The sequence below is a fragment of the Cygnus atratus genome, chromosome 11, assembly GCF_013377495.2.
Source record: "Cygnus atratus isolate AKBS03 ecotype Queensland, Australia chromosome 11, CAtr_DNAZoo_HiC_assembly, whole genome shotgun sequence".
Taxonomy (NCBI): domain Eukaryota; kingdom Metazoa; phylum Chordata; class Aves; order Anseriformes; family Anatidae; genus Cygnus; species Cygnus atratus.
This window is the reverse complement of record NC_066372.1, coordinates 5,734,632-5,761,105: the sequence shown is the minus strand read 5'-3', so window position 1 is coordinate 5,761,105 and position 26,474 is coordinate 5,734,632. Positions and strand designations below refer to the sequence as shown.

The 26,474-nt window shown below is 38.5% G+C and overlaps 1 protein-coding gene across 1 annotated transcript in view; it reads left to right on the top strand.

Annotated features, from left to right (window-relative positions):
* The first annotated feature begins 5,555 nt into the window (after nt 1-5,555).
* TRPM1 (transient receptor potential cation channel subfamily M member 1) overlaps nt 5,556-26,474 on the top strand; it is an 85,671-nt gene continuing 64,752 nt past the window's right edge. The window contains exons 1-2 of the mRNA XM_035553878.2: nt 5,556-5,797; nt 5,880-5,988. Of these exons, the coding sequence (XP_035409771.1) occupies nt 5,986-5,988 (3 nt within the window). The 5' untranslated portion in view covers nt 5,556-5,797; nt 5,880-5,985. The remainder of the gene's footprint in view (nt 5,798-5,879; nt 5,989-26,474) is intronic.

The following is a 26,474-nucleotide window of genomic DNA, read 5'->3' as shown; positions in this document are numbered from 1 at the left end:
TTCTAAATTGATTTAGTTTAAAAAAAAAATCAACACGTGGTGTTTCCGATTTAGTAATTTTTGATATGATCCGAGAAAGCTAAGGCATGGACCCTGTTGAGGTAGGCACTATACATACACGGTACAAAGATGATCTTTGTAAGTGCATGCAAAGAGCTAAATGGAGTCATTTGACTGGATCTGCATCACAGGTATGCAACCATGTTATATTTTCATTATTTTGTCCTTTTGTCCATGTTAGTTCTCATTTAAAATGTCTATGTGCTGAGAATTCCTTAGCTGTAATGAATCACTGTAACAACAGTTTCTAATTTAACAGTGGGCCCAATCCTCGCAATCCTGGAAAAGCCTAGTTCAGACCAACTTCATTAAAGGTGGAATTCAGTCTAATGCGGAGGACTGGCATAATGCCAGTCTATGCTTAACTCTCCTCTAAGTCCTAAAATATGCACTACTTTTGTTTCTGAACTATGGTAAATTTTACTTGGGAAATTCCACCCTTGTAAGGTATGTAGGATTGGGCCCAGAAGTCTGTTGATAGTTGCTAAGGAAAACAGAAAAAAAGCAACATGTTCTATTGCACAGCACAGAACACACTACTTCTTCGCGAACTTCTCTGGTATTCAAGATGTTTTCTTCATCTTCTGTCAAATTTATCTTGGACTTCATTATTTATGAATTTGCTCTCAAGATACCTTCTAGTCATAGAACATGGAAGACTTTCTTTTGTTGCACTTCTGTTGCCCTGTAGCATGTGAAGATGAAGTTCCTTGAGGACAGGTGGGAAAAGTTGTTTTTTTGAGTAGACTAGAAAGCAGGAATTTATTGACTGGATATGTGTATGTATACAAACACTGACTGGGTGCGTTCATTTTCTCACTTTATCTCTGAGTCAGGAGCTCTTTAAGAATTGGGTGTTAAAGTAGACCAGCTGTGTAGGTTAAGCAGGCAGCAGTAGGGTGGTGGTGCCACAAAGGCAGTTGGTTACTCTCCCATGCAGGGACCCGGTCTGGTGCTTCTGCGGGGGTGACTGTCCAGAGGTTTGCACAATCTTGTTTTGCTCCCACTTAGAGTATATCTTCAGTAAAACAGTATCTCTGATGTCAGATCAGCATCTTGGTTAGTGTGTTTTCACAGGCACAACTCTGCTAGCCCTATTATGTGGAGGCATTGGGCTGTGATCATTTCTATGAGTAGGAAACCACAGGCATGTGAGGAAATACTGCCCCCCCCCCAAAAAAAAAAAAAAATTTACTTTCTGTCTTAATTTCCCCATGCCCACTTTCAGTCAGATGTTGATGTTTTGATGAGAATTCAAAATAAAGATCCTGGCAAATATTTTAATTAACAGAGGTGAAGGAGAAAAGGAAGTATTCAAAAGGACTGTAAGCAGCCTGGACTGAGATGGTAGAATGGACAGCTCCCAAAGATGTGTAGAGACTTCTGGAGAAGCAGTGCGATGCATGCACTGAAAAAGGCATTCCTATGAGGAAGAGGATGCTCCCAGAGGTACCTTATTCCCCAGATGCACAAAAGCCATTACTCTTACTGACTGGGAAAGAAGTAGTTTGATGACACCGAGCAGGGAACAAGCACCCATTTTGTAGTGTGGTGCTCTGGTGATCTCTGTGCGAAGGGACTAATGGCAGGAGAGGAGTGGGCTAGTACATCTGCAGTTAAGCAGAGCCACCAGCTGCTGTATTCATGGGCAGAGAAGCACAGTGGGTATACTGTTCCTTCTCAGAGCCGCCCCAGTTCAGAGCTTCCTGTTGCTTGCAGTCTGAATGGAATATTTCTCTGCCAGCCAAAGGGAAGATGTTCCACTGCCTGCAAGACATCTTTGTGCTGATGGACAGAATTGCTTGCTTCTCTCAGAAAGAAAGTTTTGACTGCCCAAATGTGAATTCATAGAGTCTGTAAGAGCCTTCAACATAACAGTGCTCTGCTGACTTGTATATGCTTTTTCCATGAATGCACACAATGTAGTTTAACAACTGTTTAAAGAGTTCTCTTGCTTTCTGAAGCCACTTTAAGGTCAGTTCAGTGGTGCAGCAGTAAGTGCACTAATCGTTGATGTAGGCACAGTCTAGATGGTCTATTCCAACAGATATGCTTTTTGCACTCCTGAGTTTTTCCCAGCTTAGCGAGTAAACATACAGTCTTAGCTGACTGGAGAAAGATTAGTTTACTTCAGTGGGCTTAATCTATGACATGGACTAATCCTGATGTGATCCTATTACTGCAAGGTCAGGTTGGATTTTGCTAGTTTTTGATTTTCTAGGTTTGCTCATTTGACTCTAGCACATGTCTTTTGGAGCAGTTTTTGTCTTTGTCTGTCTCTGAGGCTTTGTAGTCAGGAGGAAAAGAGATGACTAACTCGTGATCCCAACCACAAAAATGTTAGGAGATTGACAATGAAAGAGGAAGATAAAAAAGAGAAGTCCCCTCTCCATTATATATCCCCTTGTAAATGTAACATTGAAATTCAGGAAGTAGCAATGAAAATCCACCATCTTCTGTCAGATTTCTGGAGATACCTGTGACATGAGTTGTTCAGATGGAATATATTACTGTGATAAGTGTTCCTAGTAGAAATAGAGTACATGAAGCTGAAGAAACTGGTAAAGGTGGGAACTCTGTGTAATTGCTGCTGGACAGAGAGACAGGTAATGGATCTGTCACACCTAACTTTCATTTGTCTCTCACCATAAGACGGCATAGCAGGCTGGTGGCTGTTAGGTCCAGATGCTGCTGGTAGTGATTGGTTGCTGTCCAGAAGTTTTTTGTTTCCAGTGATTAGCCTGGCACCTCTCACCATGGAGAAGGAACGGGATCTAATGTCCTAATCAGCAGATAAAAGGGATGAGGTGCCTGTGAGAATGCCTGATACTGTCTTCCTCCAGCATTCGCATTACACTGACTCCTGTTGCTTATCCCAGGAAATCAGGAAAAACCTTATGGATTTTGCCCTTTTATTCTCCACAGATTGACAGCAAAAAGCACGGTCGCATTTATTATCTAGTGCTTGGCAGGCAGATGAGAGCAATGGATTTTTTTCTGCATAGCTTTGTGCAATCTCCCTTCACTTTATTAGATTCCACTCCTTTGAAGCACGTTTCTTTTCCTAACAAATTTCTGTCAGCAGAAGGTAAAACACCACAATCAGAAAATGCCCAGTGTAAAGCTACAACTTGGTAGCTTTGAGGCCAATGTCACGGGCCTCAGTGAGTTAAGCAATGAGAATAAATGAGGATCAGCAATAAATGAGAGGTGCTAAGCTCTGCCAGACAAGACTGTCTAGGAGATGCTGATTCATTGCTCACTGACGTGTGAGAGATTACAGAGCTGTGCTACCTAACTGTATCATCTGTAAATTTAGCGGGAGTAGAGACCTTTAAGTGCTAGAGTTAGAACGCAGAGGTAGGATCAATTCTGTTGTATTTGTATTCATCTTCTGTTGTTGTTCTTACCTTTGGTGATACATGAATTCTGAAATGAAATGTTTGGTTTGTGTAGACTACTGCTGACCCTCTTAAGTGAGCACCCTTGACAACTCAACTGAGGTTCCCCACCACCACTTTTTTTTTCCTTTCAGTAAGTCTCATTAATGTTGGCTAGGTACTTCTGATAAAATTTATCAACATTTTAAAACTCATTACTGTGAAGAACTGTGGACTTGTCAATATAGTTGAGAATGTTCTTGTGAAAGTGTAGGGACTGTTTGCTCAAGGATTTTGCATACACGAATCATACTTTTATCTATCCAAGAACTCCAAATTATTTTACAAATATCATGGGGTTAAGAGCGTTTGCATAGATTTATATGATTGCTTCTTCTATTCAGATGGAGAAACTGGGGCATCGGTCCCGTAGAAGATCAGTGCCAGGGCCAGGAAGAGAGGAACTGGGAATCAGATAACTTCTAAAGCTATTCTGTATTTTATGTTTGCTTCTATCATGCAGCTAATCTCTATTTCATATTCTCATTATATCAAAATGTTTTGCATATCCACATTACAGGTCTTCTCTAGATTAGTTTCCATTGTTATTTAGTCCAAATATATTTTATGTATTCCGTTTATTTTTCTCATTTGAAAAGCAATTTTCACAATCACAGCCAACCTCATTATGTATAATACCAGTACATTATGGTTTCTAATTAAATTCCTTTTCTTACAGTGTTACATCAAATAAAGATGGAAGTTTCAGAAGATCTGTGACTTTTTTCCCATGCTAATATAACGTAAAATTAATTAAATATTAAGACATTTTAATGCTTATATTTCCAAAGGGAGGACAGACAAAGTATCAGAAAATGCTATGCTTTCCGTTCAAGAAAATATATTCTGCAGAATACCCACCAGATGGAGCTAGTGATAACATTAAAAAAAAAAAAAAAAGTGTTGCTTGCCAGTGAGACCCAAGTGTTGCCAGTGATGGAGCTCTAAGAAATATTTACAATTAAAGGTACCAAATGGATGTGCCACTTTTAAATATTTCTTTGGCATTCCACAGTGAATGCCAAGTGCAAATGAGAGAACATTAGCATCTAATGAAAGTCTGTCTTTTCCTCTTTGTAGAACTGATGGCATTGCTTTCTTCATCTCAGGAATGATGGAGCACATTAGAAAGCCTTGTTTCATCATGTAGTATGTTGCAGATGAGCAGATTTCCAGCTTGCCTGCTGTGCAGACCCTCCTTGCTTACCTGGGCAAGGAGTGGGTTTTTGTCACCAGTTGTAGGTATCGTCTTGAGGTGGGAAGCAGAAGTACGCTACTTCCTTCCCGAGTTACAGGCTTATGTGTTCAGTGCTCGGATCAGTGGAGTTTTGTGGGCTAATACCTAGTGATGCAGGTTCAAGGCTTCAAAGCTTACTTGTATTTAATTTCCTTAGTTTTATGGTTTAATTTCTTCATCTCTCTCCTTCACTATCTTTTTGAGTGCTCCGTTATTAGGTGAGTAAGAGAAAATCTCTCTTTCAGCCTTTAGTTGCTGGTGGACAATGAAACGTTGTGGATTTATATAGCTAGCTTTCTTTGAGACCACAGTATAGCGTTGAAGAAGGTGGTATACTAGATAGAGAAGTATTGTATGTAAGTGCACTTTTTTATTTTTATTTTTTTTCCACAGAAAGAGCTTCCCTATTTGTTGAAACCTCTTTTTGGAAACATTCCTATTTTCCTCACAAAAGTTAAACTCTGTAGTTTTACCAGAAATGTTGCTGTTATGGAAACTTTTATGGAATTTATTTTGTGTTCATATTTTTTCCCTATCAGAATGTTCACCTATTGCATCATAAATCTGTTTTTTTGGGGGGTAGGTGAGTTGGGACTAGATGTTCTTTGAGGTTCCTTCCAACCCAAACCGTTCTGTGATTCTATGAGTCAGTGCCCAAGGATGGCATGACAAAGAGAACTGGTAGGTTTCTGTGGGTTTTACTCCCTAGGCAGATTATGGAAGTGAGGTTACTGAAATACATTTGGTTGTTTAGATGGACTGTTCTTAGGCTATTTCTAATCTGTGAGCAATAGGGTGGTAATGCAGGCACCATGTTACAGGCTCACTGGCACAAGAAGAGGTTGTCTCTTTACCTTTCCTCCACATGTCCCATGATCTCCTTAATTTCACCTTAAACACGGTTTCTTCTTGCAAGAGGAGGAGGATGGAGTTGATAAATAACAAGGACTCTTGGAATGGGTAATTAGACAATGCTGAAGGAAGAGTGCTACAAAGTAGCTCACAGTCTTCCTCTGAGCTTTTGAAGTGTGGAAATGACTGAATGGAACTTCTGTGCTATGTATGTCACATGTCAGTTATATGCTGTCTGAATTTTATTGTGTAAATTGTGACATTTTAAATCCAAATATATTTTTGCCTAGGTTACTACAGCATTGCTATGAGGAGATATAGTTCACAGAAAAAGACGTTGAATTTTCTTCACCCAACAGATAACAGCCCCCAGGAACCTACAGTGTGCTCATTCTCATGGTATGTAACCAGTGCTGAACAATAATACTCTGTCTGTACTTCATTTCAGGGATAGAAACAAAAGCATCCAGAGCAGTAATCAAGTGCATAACAGATAAGACCTATAAATGAGATAAAATAATAAGGTACCTCAGTATATAACTAGAGTGGAAACTGTCAAAGGGAATCAAAGACAATGTGCTCCCACTATGATTTATGTTGTGCACAGGAAGTTTTAGAGTTCTGTAAAAAATTATAAAAACAAATTAAAAACCATGTATAATTCTCTATATGCTCCTCATTATTTGAGTTGGAGTTACTCTGATCTAAGAAAGATGTCAAGCTCTGTTTTGCAAAATTATGATTGTTTTTGTTGTAAATAAGAAATGCACTTTGCCTAGAAAAAATATCATACTTCCAAGCAAAAACATCATAATTTCATGAATTGTTGACGTTTCTTCAGAACTTGAAAATGTAGAACATCTGTATTTTGTCCCTTATCTTTAGAAATGTACGTGTGGAATTTTTTGTTTTTGTCTCTCATCATCTGGACTTCAATATATTTCTATTTAGCTTGGTATTAAGTTATTGTACCCTACTATGGAGTGTTACCACTGCCTGTTCTGCATTTATGTTGGACAATGCTGCATTTATGGTCATTAGATTCTGCGTTTCTCAAAAGAAGAAGAAATAAAATTTTAAAAGCAAATTCTTTAGTTTTTAATGAAGAGAGGGAGGAAAGCTATAAAAAATCTTAGGAGAAGAAAATGTGTTTTTTCTAAAAACAGTGGATTTTATAATGGATCATGATGTAGTGGGATATGTTTTTTCTTTTGGCTAATAATGAGACCTAGAAGTTGTTTCACGGCTTTCCCTTCATGACATAAAAGTAATGTACTACTACTTTGTTCTGTGTGATTCCCACCCAGCCAGTGCATCTGAATGTGTAGGTGTGGGTGGTGGAAAGTAGCGCGATGTGGTCTCAGTAGTAGTCCACTGAGAAGCCTGTGTAACTAAACAATAATCGTTTTTCGAATTTTAAACATTTTGTTACTGTTTGAAGTATGCAAGGCTCCAGAACAAGGTGTGTTTATTACTTACAGTTTTGTTTTCATGTTTGTCCTTCAAAAGTGAATCTACTGTGGCAAAGTTGTCTGATTTGGAAAGCAAAGTGATTCATTAGTAGCCAAGAAACTTCTTGCTTCTTTCCTTTAGCTTGTCTATAGAGTGTTTTCCACTTTCATTCTGCTCAGCTCTTCCCAAATGGGCCCTCCATCACCTGCTTTGGAGTTCATTGTGCAAAACTATGAGAAGCTAGTCTGATTTCTATGCAGCTTTTTATATGTACTACAATGAGGGGGTGGGTGGGGGAGGGGAACACACAACAACAGATTGGAAGAGGCTGAATTTTGAAAGTCAAAAATATGTTAAATGACTGAACTGTCTCTCTGAAGCCAGCCAACTTGCAGGGAATATATAAATGGATTAACAGGATTAAATCATCTTGAAGAGTAATTCCATTTGTTTTCAGATTGGGAGAGTAGCAGGTTTATCCTCCTTGTAACAGAATAACAGGTGGGCTTCTGAGACCCTGAAAGGCTTCAAAATAATAATAGGTAGCTTGCAGCACCACAGTGATTTCAGACAATCCTGGCATATGCTCATGTCCTTATGCAGGAAAACTCCTGTTGAAGTAGAAAATGGATTTGCTTGTAGGGACACGTCTGGAGATTTTGATAGAAAAACATAACTAATTACGACTATCCTGGAGTAAGCACTTTTGGAACAGCATTTATGCAGCAATGAGCATAATACCGGCAGCTGTTGTTCTTAGCCCAGTTACTTAACATCCTTAATGGAATGTAGGTTTTGTTTTTGTTTTTTAGTTCAAGATGACTGTTTGAATTTTCTCATTGTATCAGTTATGTCAAAAGATACCAATACCTTTTTTTTTTCTTTTCAGAGAATACTCTTAAGATTTCACATGCCAAAAAAAAAAGTAGGTGTCCTTTTAGGTTTTGTTTTAGAATCCATGGGCTGTGGAAGAAGCTTATGTTTACTTTAATACTCATATTAAATACAAAATCAAGGCCTAATTCTATTAGTCCTTTTACATTTAAGTCTTGATACAGATATAAGCCTATCTTACCCCAGTCTGTTTATGTAAATAACATTCATCAGATTATGCACTACTGCTTTCCGTATTAAGAGTTGGACTACCAAAAGTCAGTGGAAACATTTCAGCCGATATGGTAGACTATAGGTCAAAGCTTTAAATCTATCACATTTCTTTAAACCGTCTCTCTGATGTGATGTCATAGATGAGCTCTGACTGGGAACATTTTAGTCCCTTATGGATTTTCTGTAGGCTGAGACAATTGCAGCTCTCTTTAACCAAACCATTCACATTTTTAAAAACACATGGTGATAGGGAATTTGATGGATGGATCTTGATCCATGAGTGCACAGGTTAAATTTCCATGGTGCGGTATCTATAGGATATATAAGTACATATGTCTTACATAGAGTGTTACTTTTGTGTACTTGGAGTGGATGCATACTACTTTTTCCATGGAGCAGGCTGACAAGGACCTTGAAGGTGAAGGATCTTGCAAATTGTGAGTGTCTGCACTCCATTTTTTCTCTTATGACAACATATGATTTAGGATTTTTCATAATCTTTTTGCCATTTTTTTTCAAAAGACAGATTGATGGCAACAGACAAATGCGTGCTTTCATGTCATGGATTGTTCAGATACAGAGACAGTTTAAGGGTCTTTCACTTCCCCACTGTGCCAAATTCTCATTCGTTGCCAGCCACATCCTGTTGCAAGAGATTAACACTCTTTCCTCCCCCAGTGCTAATTTAAACCAGATCATTACACAGATCTGATTTAGACTACGCAAACCATTAAATCAGCTCAACTGATAAAGTGGAAAACTCCAAGGAGAAACAGGAACCTTTGGTAACAGTGTTTAGCAGGATCCCTAATGTGCGACTGTCTTCCTAAAGCCACGAGCTGTTTTGGAAAATCAGTTAAACTTGTGCTTCTAAAATATGGGAGTTGATGAAAATGCCAGCATGGTGCGTTTCTCTTCCCTTAGTATAGCGGGATCAGCCCCCAAAGAGTTATATAAGCACAGCAGGGACAAGAACATCAGCAGAACTTAGTTGCCTGATTTTTCAGCTGGGGTTAGTATTCAGCAGCTTGCGTTGCATTGATTGTTGGTAGGCTTTCACCAGGCTCTTGGGAGGTCTTCTGGGTACTGATAACATGTGAAAATCCAGTGTGGTCCTTAAAATAAACCAAAAACAGTATACAGGGAGCTCAGACAAAAGTCTTAGAATCACAGATCCAATACAACCAAATGAATGAATTAATTCTCTATTTTCATTCTACATTGTATCTGGGAGAACAGGATCGTATTCTGATTTTCTGCTTTCTGAAAAGTGTGTGAGAAAATGGAAGAACATTAAGAAACTAAGTAGAAGGGTTACAAATTATTTTGACACTGATGATGTCTACTTATAGCTAAAAATGTCCTGTGAATTTTAACTTCCAGCACTTAGGGACTTCTTGAAATGGAATGCAATTACATTAAGCTTATGAAAATAAGACAGAATGAGAAGAGGCTGAGAAATTAAAAAAAAAAAAACAAAACACTTCTGAGACTTCTGAGTATAAAAAGTATTGTTTGAGAACTAGTAGCTCCCTGAAATGCATTTTCAGTAGGATTTGAAGGTAATGTTTGTACACAATCAAGCTTGTATACCCAGTAACTTGTAGAACTCAGTCTGAAATGAATTGCTCCAACAACTTCATATCCTGCTTTTCCAAGTGAGAAAGACAAAACGGAGCACTGTCCTTGTGCTACAGCAGTGGGGTCATGTTCCTGTGTATGACAGATGTTGCCTATCCCAGGACAGACCTTTTTGCTATTTGTAAGCAAATACTATTTTTTTTTGTGTTCCATGACACCATTCATGATGGAAGTGTTTAAACTACAATTCAAAATAAAAATGTTCTCCCTACTGTGACTTCAAGCATGAGCTATTATCTGAATGTCTTTCAGTTTTGTTTATAATTATCGAATAAGATGCTAGATCCAGGAGGGGCATATTGTCAGCTCATGAAACCTGTCAGATCTGATAGAACTTACGGTAATTGCAATGCTTTGCTGCTAACTGACCAGATATGATGGAGAGACCATTTTGGAGAGCAGGTGTACATGGAATTTACAAGGCATTATTTTGTAAAGTAGCTTCTCTGATCACTACTTCCTTTAAGGTTCTTTGGTCTATGCTCTGTCATTTTACTGTCCTTACCAGATTTTTATATTTCATGTGCCAGCTTCTACGCCTGTCTTGTTTGCTTAAGCCAAGCTGTGTCTTAAAACAATGACATGTACAAGCTGCTGACAAAAGTCTTGTTGAAAATGCTCATTTTACCTTCCTTGTTTTTGCAGAAGTTTAAAGAATTGTTAAAAAGGAAGACCTCTTTTGTTATCCTTTAGAATCCATGCCTCCCACTCAACATTCCACCAGTCTGATCCCCCAAACTATTTGCACTAATGTAATCTATGTGCAAAGAATGGAACTTTCACTCTCCCATTTCCCAACACAGCTTTAAGTATATGATAAGTAGCCGGCTAATTTTCTTTTCTGGCCTGGGACATCCCATTTCAGCTTCCTGATTATGGCAGAACTGACAAGAACAGGAAAAATTGATGCAGCTTAGTCCATCATCCTCTTCCAGTTTTACTTAGTTTTGGTTTAGGTTTTCAACACAATTTTCTTTGTCTCCTCTAACTAGCTGGAGGCGTTCTCTGGTACCCATTTCATCTTTATAGAGAGACAAAGGACTCGAACCTAGAAAAACAGAATAACTAACTAGTGTAACTGTGTGACTAACTCCTGTAGGTTGTTGATATTTCCTACTTAGTTCACAGGCAAAACTGCCAGATCAGCAGTCCTTGTGTATGTTTCTGAAATGTCTCTCTTGTTGCTCTGTGCTCTCATCTATCATCTTTCCTAAACCATACTCTAACAGATTCCTCACTCATTTCTGAGAAGGCAAGTCTTTCTGGAGCTGGCTAGGTATTTCCTAGTCAATAAGAATTTCACTGGTCTTTTAAAGTACCTTGTCCCATCCTTGTTTCTCTAATCTTTCCTAATTGCCTCCTTTTGCTTTCACTCTGCATATTTAGGCTGAATAGTACAAAATAGGTGAATTGAGATATCCATAGGCATTTATGAAAATAATACATGCCACACCTTGTTTGTTACAACCCATATGCCCTAATTAATTAGAATCTAACTTGTGTTCTTATGGGTGGCTTGCTTTTAAAACCTTGCCTCTTTCATCCTTAGGTCTACTGTAGGCACATTCTCCATCAGCAGTTACCTTTTAGCGTTCCACCAACCCATAGTCTGCTGAGGACCATCTGCTCTTCTCATGTGCCTTTCTACTGATACCAAAATAATTTCCATCTGACTGCCCTGTGCTTTGCACGAATAAAAACCTTTCGGGCTGCCGCTTCTAAAGTAGATTTACCTTCAATCACCATTTATTAAATCTCTGTCCATTAAAAACCATAGCTTGCAGAAGCTGTGTGCATTAAGCCTGATTATAGAGTTAGTAGAGAGGAGAGGGAGGGGGACAGCAGTTTGTATCAGTGCATTGCCTTGTTTTTTTACTTGTCTCACTGGCTGGTAACACTTGTGACAGGGTGCATATCAGAACAGGGGTCTCATTACTTGGCTTTGAATTTGTTTTATGCATCTGTGAGACTTTATTTAAGCTGTACTTCAATGATTGTTGGTTTCAGGCTCAGACTGTATGACTAAAATCAGAGTTTTCTTTGGTGGTGGGGTACTAGGTTCCTTATGGAGGGTAAGGGCCAGGGGACTATGAAAGGAAGAGGAGGAAAGTTCACAGGTTCCATACGGAGGATGAGCGGCTCCTTCAAACGCACTTCATTTAAGGGCTCCGCATCTGGATCACAAAAGGTAAGTCTGCAGTTACCCAAATAACACAACGTGAAAGAAGCAGATGGAGACTGTCTGTTTGCCCTTTGTATTTTTAATAGCTGGTACCAATTTAAATGAGAGTGATTCTATTTCCTTCTGTTCTCTTTTAAATCCCGGAGGTATTGGCTGTGTTCATTGCACTGGTTCTGACAACGAATCTTATCCCTGTTTGGGGAGTTCTTTCATATGCACGCTGTCTTTGGATAAATATCACCAAACAGGGCTAGACTGTAATCCTGTACGTAGTTAAAATCATATTTTGATGACTGTTGATACTTAGTGTTCATGCAAAATTCAGATGCAATCAATGAGAAGACTGATAGGATCTATAAAAGGTTCTGACATGATTCACTGAACATCTGCAGCAGACGCATATTATGAGAAATACACTTTGTGGTTAGTTCATGTGCTGTGCAATATACAAATGAAAAAGTAAGCGAGGGAGAAAGAAGACAGGAGATTGCTTTTTAACGTTTAAACTCACCCTGTTGTCACAAGCTTGCAAGTTGTAGATGTGTGTTAAGGCTTTTTAGTAACCAATGAACTATTAGATTTTAAATGTGAAATGATTTTGAATATATTTTTGTCCATGGATTGTCCATTTGGAACAGTATACAGACTTAACTTCAACTCAGGATTATGTAAATTTTATCTCCACTGACCGTTCTCAAACTGACTCCATTCAAATAATGAGAAATAGATTTCTCTTCTCTTCTTACCCCTCCAGCCCTCTTACCTCTAATTTCTTCTGGTATTCATAATGTTAAAGTGTCAGATTATAATAAAAGTAAGTCTGAAAGAACAAAATTGAGAGAAAAAAACATCTGGCAGCATCATGGAGGAAATTATTTATTGATACAGAGGCAACTAGAATCTATTAAAATGTTTCCTTCTTAAAAAATAATTTGTTCTATATGATATGAAATATTGGCCATGGTCATCTGTGAAAGCAAGAATGACTGTGTCTAGTTTTGGGGGACTTCAACAGAAATTGATGGTCATGGGCATCACCAGATGAATAGTAAGCACTGTGTAGGGATAAAGTCATTTACAGCAGTGTCTTTTATAAAGTAACTAGGGAACCTGGCTCCTTTGTCTGCTAAAGAGATTGTCATCAAGTTACATGTAATGCCATAGTATAAGCCATATTACAAATGTTGAGTGCTAGGAGAAAAAATGTGCGTATTTCAGCTATAATGGCCATGTTCCCGGGCCCCTGGAACAGTCAGAACAAGAAAATGCTCTAACGTTTATAATGGGCTCAGCTTTTTTCTCTGCTGAGAGGCGTAAGAGCATAGTGGCATATAAGAATGTCAGCTAATACCTAGTAACAGACTCACTTTGTGTTACATTTCCCATTACTTGCACAGTTAATACTTAAAATACCTCATGGCTGTGTGCAAAGAGTGTGGAAAAAACAGGCTGTCCTCCAAGACACTCCCATTCTCACAAACAGCTGCTTATTGCTTGCTTTGCCAACCAGAAAACTTCAGATGTCAGCAGTAGTTTCTTGGACTGGTAATGTTAACTTTATTGACGAATACAAAGAAACAGCGATAAAGGAATGTCAGGATTTTTCCTTCAATATGTTGTTTTCTATATTCAGCATCACTTGAATATGACAGGTCAGAATAGGAAGTCTGTAACACGTGTAGTGCCCCAGGTGCAGTCAGCTTTTTTTTTCTGTCCACAATCCTATCTTGATACTGCAAGAAGATAGAATTTTACCTCCTGAATGGAGTAAGTCAGAGTGAAATACCTGATTAAAATTGTTTAATCTTTTCCCATCATTCACATAGGAAAGGCAAGACAAGGAAGGTGGAAGAACACAATGCAGATTTTGTTTTTCATAATGAGGTTTGATTTGTGATTTTTTTAAAAAAGAAATGTTTAAAAAGCTGCAAAATCTTCATGTCTTACTTGCTGTAGTCTTCCTAAATCTTTTGGTGTCTGTTTGCTTTAGAGCTCATTTTAGGAATAAAAAAATAACTTTTGTGAGAAGAATATTTTGTGTGTATGTAGTAGGCTGGGAGTGGTACTTCTGAGAAATGATGGATGTTGCCTCTGAGATTAACAGTATGCTATCAGCATAAATGCAAGTGAAAGTCGTCATCTTCAGGAGTTGACACCTTGAAGGAAATTTGAATGATTTTCTGCTTTGGGGAGGGTGTTTTGCATTGAGTAAACTTTTGCTAATGGTATAGCTGAAAAGAGGGACTGAAAATAGTCTCCAATGTGTGTGTTTTGCAGGGATGTAGTACTTTAACAAAGTATATGTTTTGTGTGCTTGTTATGGTAATAGTAAACTTCCAACAGGAAAAAAAAAAAAAAAGGATTAGTGGGATGAATTTATTTTCTGCTGCTAAACTGTTTACCAAGAAACTGTTATTTCCTTCAAACTACCATACCTTTTGACAGTTCTTTTAAAAAAAAAAAAAAAAGCATAATGGATTTATTTGGAACAGTGATGTGCAACTGTATAATTTGACAGTTCTGATTAGACAGACCTCTTGGTAAGAGTGGAATTGGTTTCATTTGCACTCCTTTAGAGTATTTCAAACCTCTATTTTTTTTCCCAAAAAATTTCTGCTCTGACTAAGAAACGCTCTTTCCACAGACATTCTGGCCAGTGTCTCAGTGACTCAGGAAGTAACTGCTGTGGTTTTTTTTTCTTTTAAGTCTGGGGAGTCAGATGAGTGAGGGAAGTAAGAAAATGTTTAGGTATAATAATTTATTTCAGGTAGACTTTTATGGCCCTAAAGAAAAAGAGAGGCAGGCTTGTGTATGGAGAATCAGCCATCAGTTGCCCCTTTTCAAAGAATCCAAATGTGTACTTAGCCGTACTTAACCTCTGGTACAGACTCCTGAACTTAGAGGCAGCAGCACAGCCTGTACTCTTCAGTCTCATGAAAGAAGGAAATGTAAAATTAGAATAATCTACAACTATCACAGTATCAATACTGTATCTGCGTTCTTAGAAGAAACTAAAAAAATGCAGTGTTTGAGTCTGATTCTGTGAAATTTTTGATTCATTCTTATGCTGTTTTACAGAGGGGAATCTGCTGGCTCTTTTACTGAACTGCCTTGCTGAACCAGCACTGAATCAATCTAGAGTTGATTTGTTGTCTTAATGTTCTTCACCAAATTGGATGAGAGCATTGTAAAAAGTAGTCTGTAATAGAGTATGTGTTAGAGATGTGAGATCAGTACCAGCTCATCTCAACAAGAGTTGGAAATAAATCCTTTAACCCTCTAAGCAGGATGCACAGTTGGCCAAGGGAATTATAAGGCTTTTGTTTTGCTATGACCCACAGTCCAATGGACGAGTATCACTAGAGTAGAGGATTTATGCAGTTTGAAATATAGGACTAAAGGGTTCCTCTAGGAATGTTTCCTGATGTCGTGTACATTTCTTCTCAAGACCAATATTGTAAGGTACAGCTTTTAGAAGTCTCTCTTATTTGTTGTCAGGAATTGTTCGTAAGGAGGTGAATCTGTGCTCTGCAGGTCTGAGTCACAGCATGGCTAGGCATGCAGCATTGCGGTAAGCCCCTTCTCTACAAGTCAGTACACTGCAGACATCCAGCAGGAGCAGATGGTGTGTGCATACGGTAAGTAATGTGTGATCCGTAGCATGAAGGAAAGGTTACCACAAAGGCATGGCAGCTTACTGTTTTACTGTTCAGGATAGGGTGCCAGCATGGAATCAGAGACAGCAGTTCTTGCCCTGCATTAGCTGTTAAAGCTTTGTGCGCCTCTGCCCACAACCATGCCGATGTACAACCATCGTGTCATTATGACTTCCAGCAGTGAAAACGCCATGGGTTTTGCTGGAGGTTTTTGGCAGTCTTCAGCGTGTTTGAGCCTAAAGGTTTGGCGCATTTTAAAAACTGACGCTAGCTATTACTTGAGAAATGTGTGTGTCTCAAAACACCGGTATGTTTGGCCAAATACTGTGTGAACCCCACAATTTATGGCAAACACAGACTGTCCAGCAGAACAAGTACATGTATTGTGAATTGCAAGTGTCATGGTAGGCTTGGCCTGATGTCTAGCACCTAAGAATTGTGTTCATACTTAACACCTTTCACCCTCTTTTTACATTTAAACAGTATACAAATTACGTGTACAGAGGAGCTACTCTAAAACACGGTATCTTAATAACCTATTGGAGGAGGCTAGGGCCAGAAGAGAGAGGGTTTTTTTTAGATAAGATACAATTGCTGAGCCAGTGTAGGTTGGCAGATTTTAATTGCAGAAGTATTGGAAACATTTCTGGACTCTCTTTTGCTAGCCATGTCAATGAAAGCATGGATTTAGTACCAAGATTCTGTGGTGTTAGAAAAAAACATGAAGCTGACAAGGAAACAGAGGGAGAACTGCCCTTTTTCATATTGCACATGAGCAAAGTCTTCAGTTTTAAAGGGTGGCATGTTTGAAATGTTCCTTAATGTTTGACTTGAACTTACGGCAATGATGAAAAGAAGAGTGGCACTTCAGTAGAAGTGGAGAGAACAAAATCATTCCCCAGAAGTCATGTTGTGTACTGAATGTCAGAATCTCCTCGTCACTTACAGAGTAATGTTGTTTGCTTTTTAGCAATTTGATGCTGTTCTGACCAGCTGTTTATATACAGTCCTGGCAACTGTAGGATTCACATGCATCTGTCTCTCATAAATGTGCTTCACTGACAGTTTCCCAGAAGCAATCACTCCTACTCTGTTTTAAAATAGTAACCCTGCCATGGATGTTTGATTCACACTACACTTCTTGACAGTCCTAGCTTACCAGCATCTCCAGCTGAAACAGGTCAGGTTGCCCGAACAGAGTGCAGGCAGACTGTGGAGAAGGAAGCCACTGAAAAACTTGCAAATTTGGGGAAAGTGAAAAGGCAGCAGCTGCTGAAAAGATACGTGAATTGCAAGGAAGAGTGGGAGAACAGTGAATCATGCAACCCTGGACTAACGAGCTTCTTCCTCACCATTTAGGCTGTAAAACTAGTGCATATATAATCTCTAAAGTTTAAATGTTGTCCAAATAAGTTAAAAAACAGAGGTACCCTGATGAACAGTTGAAACATGATTAGAGATGAAGCTGAATTAATGTCACGTTTAGCAAAATGAGGAGACTGCAGGTACAGAGAATGTAGATTTTTTTTTGTAACTATGACAACTGATTTCCCTAGTGCATCCAGAGTCTCATCCAAAACTCAAGAAACTGATTAGAAGCTTATTTTTAATGGTAATTTCGTAATCTTTAATGGATAACGGTGGCTTTTTCTTAATCTTACTATTTCTGAACAGGGTGATACTTTCTGTGATTTTAATAGCATTCCTCTGACATGTGATCCAACAGGACTTTCTCTAGAGCCTGCAGTTGTAGTTGGCTATGAAGTATATGCAACAGGGAAAACAAGTGTTCTCTAAATTCCTGGCTCACTTAATGGGGTTTTTATACTGCACTGGCAAACATTATGTTCAGTGTTGATTCTAGTTTGTTAAAATGCTGTTACAATCCTAAAAATTCCTCACTTGCACTCCATCAATTAGATCATATTAGCTGTTTTTAACTGGGTTCAATCTCTGCTGCAAGAGGTAAGAAATTACATGGCCTACACCCAGTACCACTAAGAGAATGTCCTTTTTCTTTTGAAGTAAACAGCAAGCTATAAAAGCATTTTTATAGTCATAATAAAAATTAACTAATCATCTGACTACCTTAATAGACAGTGTCACTTCTTAATATAAGTGCCTCAGATTTGAAGGATGAAGATGAATATAATATCACCATTATATCCAGCTTTCTTCTACCTCTTTATGCAGATGTGTTGTGAAACAGTATCAGCTTGTATGATGTCCTCTGGGAAATTACACGAAAAGGCAGCCTTGTGGTATAAAGATTAATCTCTAATAATAGCACAGTAAAAGATGTAACAGCTGGTATGGATTAATATTCCTTAATATCTGCTTTGATGTGATTAATAGCTGTATGGCTTAAGCCTCTATCAGTGGAAAGCAAACAGTGGTTACTAAGCTCTACTAAATGTACTGTTTGTGATTTTTTCTTAACAGAACAGGCATTTAAAAGTTATGTGTTTACTTCTTTGTTTCCAGAGTTCCTAGGTGTTTTTTATTTCCCCCTTCCCAATTTTTCTGTCACAAGTCACGTATTACAAATATTTATTTGTCCAAGGGTTCGTCCTCTCATTTCTGATACACAGTACCCAAAACTGTTGGTTCATTTATTAAGGCTTTATACAGAGATTGATGGGTGAACAGGAATGCATTGGGTTTCTTTCTTGATGTTCACATTAAGTAGTAAATATCTTCTTCCAGTGCTGCATTTTTGGTAGTGATTTTTATATTTGTTTTATATTATGTTGTACAAAAGCAAAAACTTCGTCAGTTTGAAACTGAAGAGCAGAAGTTAAATTCCAAAGCTTTTTAAAAGATTGGATCAGCATGTGATTAGCTGGATCAGTGCTCATGGTGCAGCGAGTGCTGTTTTGAAATTACATCTGAATCACTATTTGACTTAAGTTCTATCAAAGTTCGATTCCCCCCATATATTTGCCTACTATGGAGATGAATTTGCTCCTAAAACTGAAGACCAACAATACAGGTGGGAATCAAGAGTACTGCTTGCAAGCTGATAAGCCTTTTCTATTTAATGCCCTGTTAAATCCAGAGGTAAAGTATGAGATGTAAGAGCAGCTGTACCAGCTGGGTCAGACCAGAAAGCTGGGTTGCCCACTGCAGGAAGAGCGCAGTCTAGGGAGTGCTGTAAGCAGAGGAGGAGGATGTAGTAGTTACTCTCCAACAGCGTGTTCCTTATGCCAGTGATCTTTAAGGTAGGGATTGCCTAGACCGGAGGTGATATTGTGAAATGATGTTGCTGCCTTTCAGTATCCACAGCACCTTGCACCAGCGGTTCTGCAGCTTATCTGCAAGTTGTATGGCAGCCAGCTTGAGCTCATTCGTTCTGGAAAACAGTCTTTGATGTTTGGATAAGCGTTCTTCAACCTGATAACTAGCATCCAAGGTTGAGAATCTTTTAATTTTACCATTTAATTTTGTCCTCATTTTGGTATTTGGTTCTCATTTCACTTAAACATTTTTGTTGAGCCGCCTTTAAAAAAATCCTTTTTCTCCTGGTTCCCAGAACTGCATGAGACGTATTTGCGTATTTGTCAGGCCTAGGTTTGAACAGAGGGATTAAATGGTGGAAGGTTAGTTTGTTTTCCTGTTACTAGCTCTGAGTGTCAAAACACTGTCATTATGGCATGACTTCACCAAACAATAACAAGTCTGTCTCTTTAGGAGAGTTTCTCATCATAGAGAATCCCAAACTCTTTCATCAGCTTTCTGTCTTCAAAATAGTTAATTTTCCTGAAAAATGCCTCCACCATCTCAGAATGATCTTGTCATCAAGTAACAGTACTTTTTATTCAGTTTTAAAAGTGGTGTTACAATTAACTAGTTCCTGCTTGTAGATCTTCTTCTAGTAAATCAAAAGAATGGGAGGAGGAAAGCCCTGTAGCATGACCCAGGGGTGGCCAGGCTCTGTAATCTTATCTGAAAGTATTTTTGGTGTTGTTTTCCTGCACGCGCACGCAGCCATGGTTCCGGAGGCCCAGAATGCCTTATCTTATGTATGTCCAGACACCTTGTCTTTCCTCTTGTTACCTGCCTGACTGGGGGTTGTGAGCTGCTGAGGGGCTTTCTGAATAGAGATTGAGCCTTAAGTGTACAAGGGACCTGGTCCACTTGGGCATTTGGAAACACGAACCCATGGCGAGAGGCAACATGGGGAGCAGAGCAGGGGAGTGGCTGTCTTTAGGAGCTCTGGATCAGTGTTGCAGTTGCAAGGCATCTTCTAGTGCAGGGAAATAAATGACTGTGTTAGAAGTGGCTAGTTCACTACAGTAGTCATTAGTGCCCAACTCCAGTCTGTGGCCTAATTAATTCTGATTATTAGTTGCCTTCCCCAAATAAATCCTGTGGTATTGACACTTTCCTGGTGGTAAGACTTCAGTAGTTGGAAAAAGCAAAAACCCTAATGCAGTCCCTGACCTTTCTGACATTTGCCCACCTGTGTCACTTAGTAGCATTTTAAAATATTTAAATTTTCAGTTATAATGTTCTGAAGGGTGTTTTTTTTTTCCTGGCACTGAGGAAGAGCTATGTTGTCTCTGTTTTCTGTAACTGAGTCTTTTCCTCTAAGAAAGCAGTATTAGCAGGAACACACAAGGACACAGATAAGGTACCTGAACTTAACCAGTTGGTGCCATTTCCAGGCCCATCTGGTCTCTAGCTCCAGAGAAGGTCTCCTGTAGAGCCTGGGGAATGTTAGGCTTGAGGGTTGCTAGTCCTGGGAGGATGTCTTTGATACACCATGCACTTGAATTGGTGCCAGATTCTTGTGTTCAGGCACCTGACTTCATTTTAAATATCATTGGGCATTTAGAAAACTGAGTGTTTTCATACCTTATTCAGTAGAAAACAATGTGAAATGATCCATAGTAGCCTCTGTTAGTCATATGGGCCTAGTTCATTAACAAACTATGCTTGCATCAAGAACAAGGGTAAGTCAGTAGAGGTAGCTGTCATCATGAATTTCTTCTCTGAAAGCAGAACAGAAGCCGTGAAATTTTCATGGCATGAGAATTGGGAGGATGAGCAGGTTTGCATGGTCAAATCATTTTACTTTGGATATCAAATAATTTTCATGCTAAGGTAAAATGTTCTGTTAACATATTTCATTAGTTTATACGTGTCAGTATGAAACTGTTCATTACTGCTCTTCAAAGTGTTAAAAAAGGGAGGTGCTTTTGTTTTCTATATGCAGGCACACAAAAACATCAATGCGTTTTACTGATTTGCTAGAATACAAGATAAATTAGAGCAGTTTTAAGTATTTTATGATGAAAACATAAGTAGTAAAAGTTTTCTGTATCATCTATGTAATTGTTACAGAAATGCAAGAGAAAACAGGAGTTGAAAAGGATGGGAAAATTGGGCTGTAAACCTGTTTTGTTCTTTTGCACAAAACAGTGAAGTTCAAGTTGCTTTCTGGAACAATGTGTACTGATGGAGCTTGAACGAGAGGGACTGTTTGTGTTTGAAGCTTTCAGTGATCAGAGTGACCTGATCTCAGTGCCAGGAGTCTTAACAGGCCCCCTGTTCATGTGCCCTAATTGTGCTAAAGGAGAGGTGGTTTCCAGGCTTTCGAGAAAAAAGTTATATAACATTCAAACCTAATTTCCTAGAAGCATTCTGTTGGCCTAACCTTAAGCTGTCTTTAAAATTACATGTTATGTTTTGGTGTTGGCCATATGCAGCAGGCAGGTTTTTTCACCAGTTGCGTTGCTTCTATGTTGTTCTTTTAATTTTACTGTCCTGAGATGTGTAGCAGGATTGTTATAGTTTAATTTACACTGTGTTATTTATACAGGTATTTACCAAAATTGTCATTTATTAGAGCATTAATCAAGTAACTTCTATCTGAATGTCCTTTGTTTCATTAAGCCTCTCTTGAATAAAGGGCCGCAATAAGCTTGGGAGAAATGCAAGCACAAAAACCATACTTTTGTGGAGCTTTTGGGATTACCAGCAAAAACTAGTGACCTTTCCCTGTGCTGATGAAATCCATTGCTCAGTTATGTGGGCCAGAATTTACCAGCTCTCCCCTGCTGTGTTCCATAAGAAGCTGACAGATCAGAATCTCTTATATCCCCTAGATGGAGGATGGGATTAGGAAAAAATGGAGCAGCCATTTGTATTTTTTTGAATCAGCTTTCAAAGGTTCATGGTGTTTGGGGATTCAGCATGCCAGGTTGATCTGTTAAGTCTTCTGCACCAAGGCATTTCTCCCATAGCACGTCTCCTGCAGAGCACTGAGTGTACAGAGTGGTACCCAGCTTAGTACTGTGATGAAAGACTGAAGTAGTCCCATGGTATGCATGGAGATCATCCTGCTTCCAAAATAATCAAGGCAGTACTTTTACTCTTAGCATTCAGGGCACTGTTTCTGTTCCCCAGCCTCAGCACTGCATGGTTAGCTGCAAGCCTTTCTGTCTCCTACAGTGGTTGAAGTGTCAGGGAGAAGCTTCCCAGCCACATACTCCTCATAGCTCAAATGCACCCACAATAATTCTAACAACTTTAGATACCCGTTGGGGGGGAAAAGCATATATATATATTAAACATGGGAGCTGCCCAGCTTACTTTGATGGGATTAGCTGTCACACTGATATATAGGTATCCTTGAATAAGGATTGGGACCCCTGGTTTGTTCCTACAAATTATATTGGGGAAAAAAGTGCTTATTGCAAGGAGAATTGTCTATGGAATCACATTCAGCCATGTATGTAAAGGTAGGATGTAATTGGTAATAACAGCCTTTCCTGGTGTATTTCCAAACTTACACAAGGTGAATGACAGTATGTACATCAGAAAATGTGTCACCTTCCTAAGGCTTTGTTGGTTTTCATCAAACTCATGATTTAGTTTTCTCTAAACCGTCAGATGCACTTGGATTAATCAACCACTAGATAGAGCTATGCTAAATAGAAAGGACCTTGCTATATAGTTTTCTGCTGAAATTGATGTTTTCCCTAGTCCGAAGCCAAAGTAAGGACCAGTTATTGCACAAGACAGGTATGATGAGGAAGAGTTTTCTCCAAGATATTATAAAATCTCACCCCCTTTTAATAATACAGCAGAAATCATGGATCTTTTTGAGTATACCTTAAAGAAAGTCTTCAGTGAATAGTCCAATATAATTCCTATACATTAATTATTAAATTAGCTGTATTTTTAAATTACCACACCAGTTAATTTTTAATCAAGCAGTCATCATAGAGCTAGTTTATCATCACTGTAGATGGGAACCTCGAAAGCAAAAGTTGTATTACCTTTTGTGTTCTCTTTTTTTTCGTCGTTCTGGTGCTGAACAGTGCTCACATATTGATCGAAGGTTCATAACCATAAGAAAAAGGAATTACGTATTGTATCTGTAGTATCTATGTTAGTATCTAACATACCTCTGTACCAACACAAGATTGTTCTATTTAATGATTTCTGGATTTATTTTTTTTTACAGCTCATCTCATTTATAGCAGTAAAGTTACTTTTGACTTAGAGCTAGAGAGGTTTATTATAAAATCTCACTAGTAAAACAGCTAATGATAGGATCTTTTGACTGTCTAGGATTTTGTTTGCAAGAGTTGTACTGAGCTGGTACAAAAGCTACACTAAATCCATGATGCTGCAGAATACAGTGTAATTCAGACGAAGATGTGCAGAAGTTACAGGGGGGTGGAAAATGTGTGGATCTGGCAGTAAATCCTACTGCAGGAAAAGGACAAAAACACCACCGCCCTACCCTATCCCACTCCACCTCACGCCCCAGAAAATTCCCCCAAGTGGCTATCAGTGATATCCTGTAGCTTTCAGCAGGTACAGGCATGGCACAGACAGTGACAGTACGGATTATTCCATTCTGGCAATGAACAGAAACAAATACTTCTGGATATTTCTTAGTGACATGTTCAATTCTTAGCTCTCATAGAAACAGTTCCAATGTGCAGTACTCGAGTCCAGTACAGCGGGTGTGTGTCTTACAGAAATAAGGCCATAGTAATGAAATATTTTTCTAGAAAATTCCTATGTTTAGTTTTTCTGTTTTCACTTTTTCATTTTCTGTGAGTGAGTTGAAATATATATTAAGACTTCTGTTTTATCAGATCCAAGCAAACTTTTAAATAGCCAGTATTATGAGTATTTATTTGATTCCATTTTGGTTTTGATTCTTGCCAGTAAAATGGCACTCAGCCTCTTGGTTGAGTGGATTTGAGATTCTCTCCAAGGATCAGCCATGGATTAGTGAGGTACAGCTGGTATGTTCTTCATGCCAAGTGGTTTGGGCACTTTTTAATTTTTTTTTCATTTTTGATGTCCTTCTCTAAATAAATCCTTCTTTTTCTCCCCTTTTTCTGGGAATTTGTTCTTGTTCAGTAGTGAATTTCATCTTTCACCAAATTTTGTTAATGAGTCTGAGCAAACAAGCATAGTTCAAATGGCTCTTTACCAAAAAAAAAAAAAGAAAAAGGAAATTTAAAGAAATGTTCTTAGTTTTCCAAATTACAGCTTGTTCATGTTTAAGGAGTCCAACTCACTAGAGAGTGAAGCTGATTTTTAAGCTATCAGTGAAATGCTCCTGATCTTTGCACTAGCAGGTTGTTGAAATGCAGGTAACCATGAAGTTTACAGTATACGGCATATAACTATATGGCTAGATTGTGCTTTTAATGATTCAGAAATTTTAACGCCTACAATTCACAAAATGGGTTCTTGCATCTAAGCTTTTAAATCCCTGTGGAGAAGTCTATTAAAAAAACTTGTTTTTAGAAGGTGCGAATCCTTCAGCTCTCTCACAGAGCAGGGAGTGAGTGTTAGCTTAAAAGGTTCTGCAGGTCTGGAAACTGGGGCATTTTTATTCAGATACTTGCACACAACTTCTATCAAAAAGCACATCTCCTCAGACATGTTACTTCATTGTCAGGCTAGATACCAGTCTGTGGCTGTGTTTTGACTGTGCACGGAATCTGAGAGAGAAAAGATTCTCTTAGGGAGAATTCCACTAAATCAGTCGTCTTTAGTGGCCTCAGCGCTCGTCTCTGGGGCAGCGAACTAATCTTTCTGTCTGAAGACATTTGAGATAGTGCTCAGCAAAGGTTAGATGATCCCTGGTATAAGTAGGTCTTGAGCTATTTGGGATTATGCAAATTGATCTGATATTTATTTAGATAAGCACTGGCAGCTACTGTGAATTTTGGAGAACATTCAACACATATATCCCACCTTTTTTAGGGAAGCATGATAACTATTTTATTGATCCTTTAACAAAAAAAAAACCACTTTATTTTTATTTTATTTTTATATTTTTGTTGTTAATATGAGATAGGATCATTGATGTTTGGTTTGCAGGATACCAGCTACTGTCTCAGTTCTTGATTTGAAGCTTAAATGGGCTGGTACCTAAAGAAGAGGAATGTAAAACTCCAATAGTGGATCTTGTATCCAATTCAACTGATTGTTCATTCCACGGATAACTTGTATTCCTCGTGACATCTGCAGCAATACAGACCAGTAACTCTGGCAGTCTTGAAGGCAAACAACATGCCACAGCTTAGACAGTAAAGCTATTCACAGGCCAAGACTGAAAAGAAACATTACAAGTCCCACCTTTCAGCCTTGGAAAAGTGAAGGAGGTGTCTGATCTCTATAATTTAGCTGTTTATCAGAGTATGTTGAATTACAGTGCACTTTCATAAACTCTTGCTTGTAGCTTTGCATCTACTTTTGTTTTATAAGGTTTTTAAGGTCTTGCATTTCAGTGCTTGGAAACATTGTTCTTACTCCACTTCTTTTTGAAGAACTTGCCTAAACTGCAGCAGGTAACTAAATCAAGCATATTTTGTTTTCCTGTTTAAAAAAAGGAGAAAAAAGAAAAAAGAAAAAAAAAAGTCGTGAATGTTTCATGGTCTTTTCCTTGTCAAAACAAACCCACGCTGTTAAGCACAAGTTTGTTCACTGATAGGCCTGAAATAGCATTGTGATAAAATAAAAGGAAGATTACTGGCAGTGTTTTAAATAACATGCGCCTATTTTCTATATTGCATTTGTTTCAGAATACTGTTTTCTTTCCCCTGTGTCCTTCTCAAGTGACTGCTGAGTAGACTGAGTGACTGCTCAGTAGACTGAGTGACTGCTGGTAGAAATGTAAAATCTCATGCTAATGCTTTATGCCAGTGAGCTGTAATTCTCTAGTAATCAGAGCTTCGTGGAACTGCACATTCAGCAAAGTTGAACAGTGCTGAGAATGTATCCTGAGAGCGTCCAGCTTAGCTTGAGCTTTTCAGCTAAAAGGCAAGCCATTTTACCTAATCGCTCATGGGAATGTCCAGCATTCAAAGCCAATCAATTGCATATACTGATGCTTTCTAATGAGAAGGGTTTTTCTTTTTTTTCCCCTTTGGCATAGTTTAAAGTGTATAACTATATAATTTTATATTGATGTCTCTCTCATAAGTGTGAACAAAATAGTACATATAGCAAAGAGAGGTACACAACACGAGGAAGAACCTGAATCAATCTGTGTGGTAAATAGTGTCCTTATGAACTGAAACAGTAGGCAAGGCACTCTGTGCAGAGCAGATGAGAAGATGTGATGAAGGAAGAGCATGTGTTGATTGATGATTGCAACAGCATGCTTGTAATATCTATAAATGGGGTTTTTGTTTTCTCTGTATTTAAATACTTAGCCATGGGTGTCTTTCCTTTACAGCAAAATAATTACATAAATAAAAACTTAAGTTACTGCAAATAATGCTGATAAGGAATGCCTATATTGTATCTAACCATGGATTTGCTGATGATGGCTCTGCTGTATGCACTAAGATTTGACAGTATCA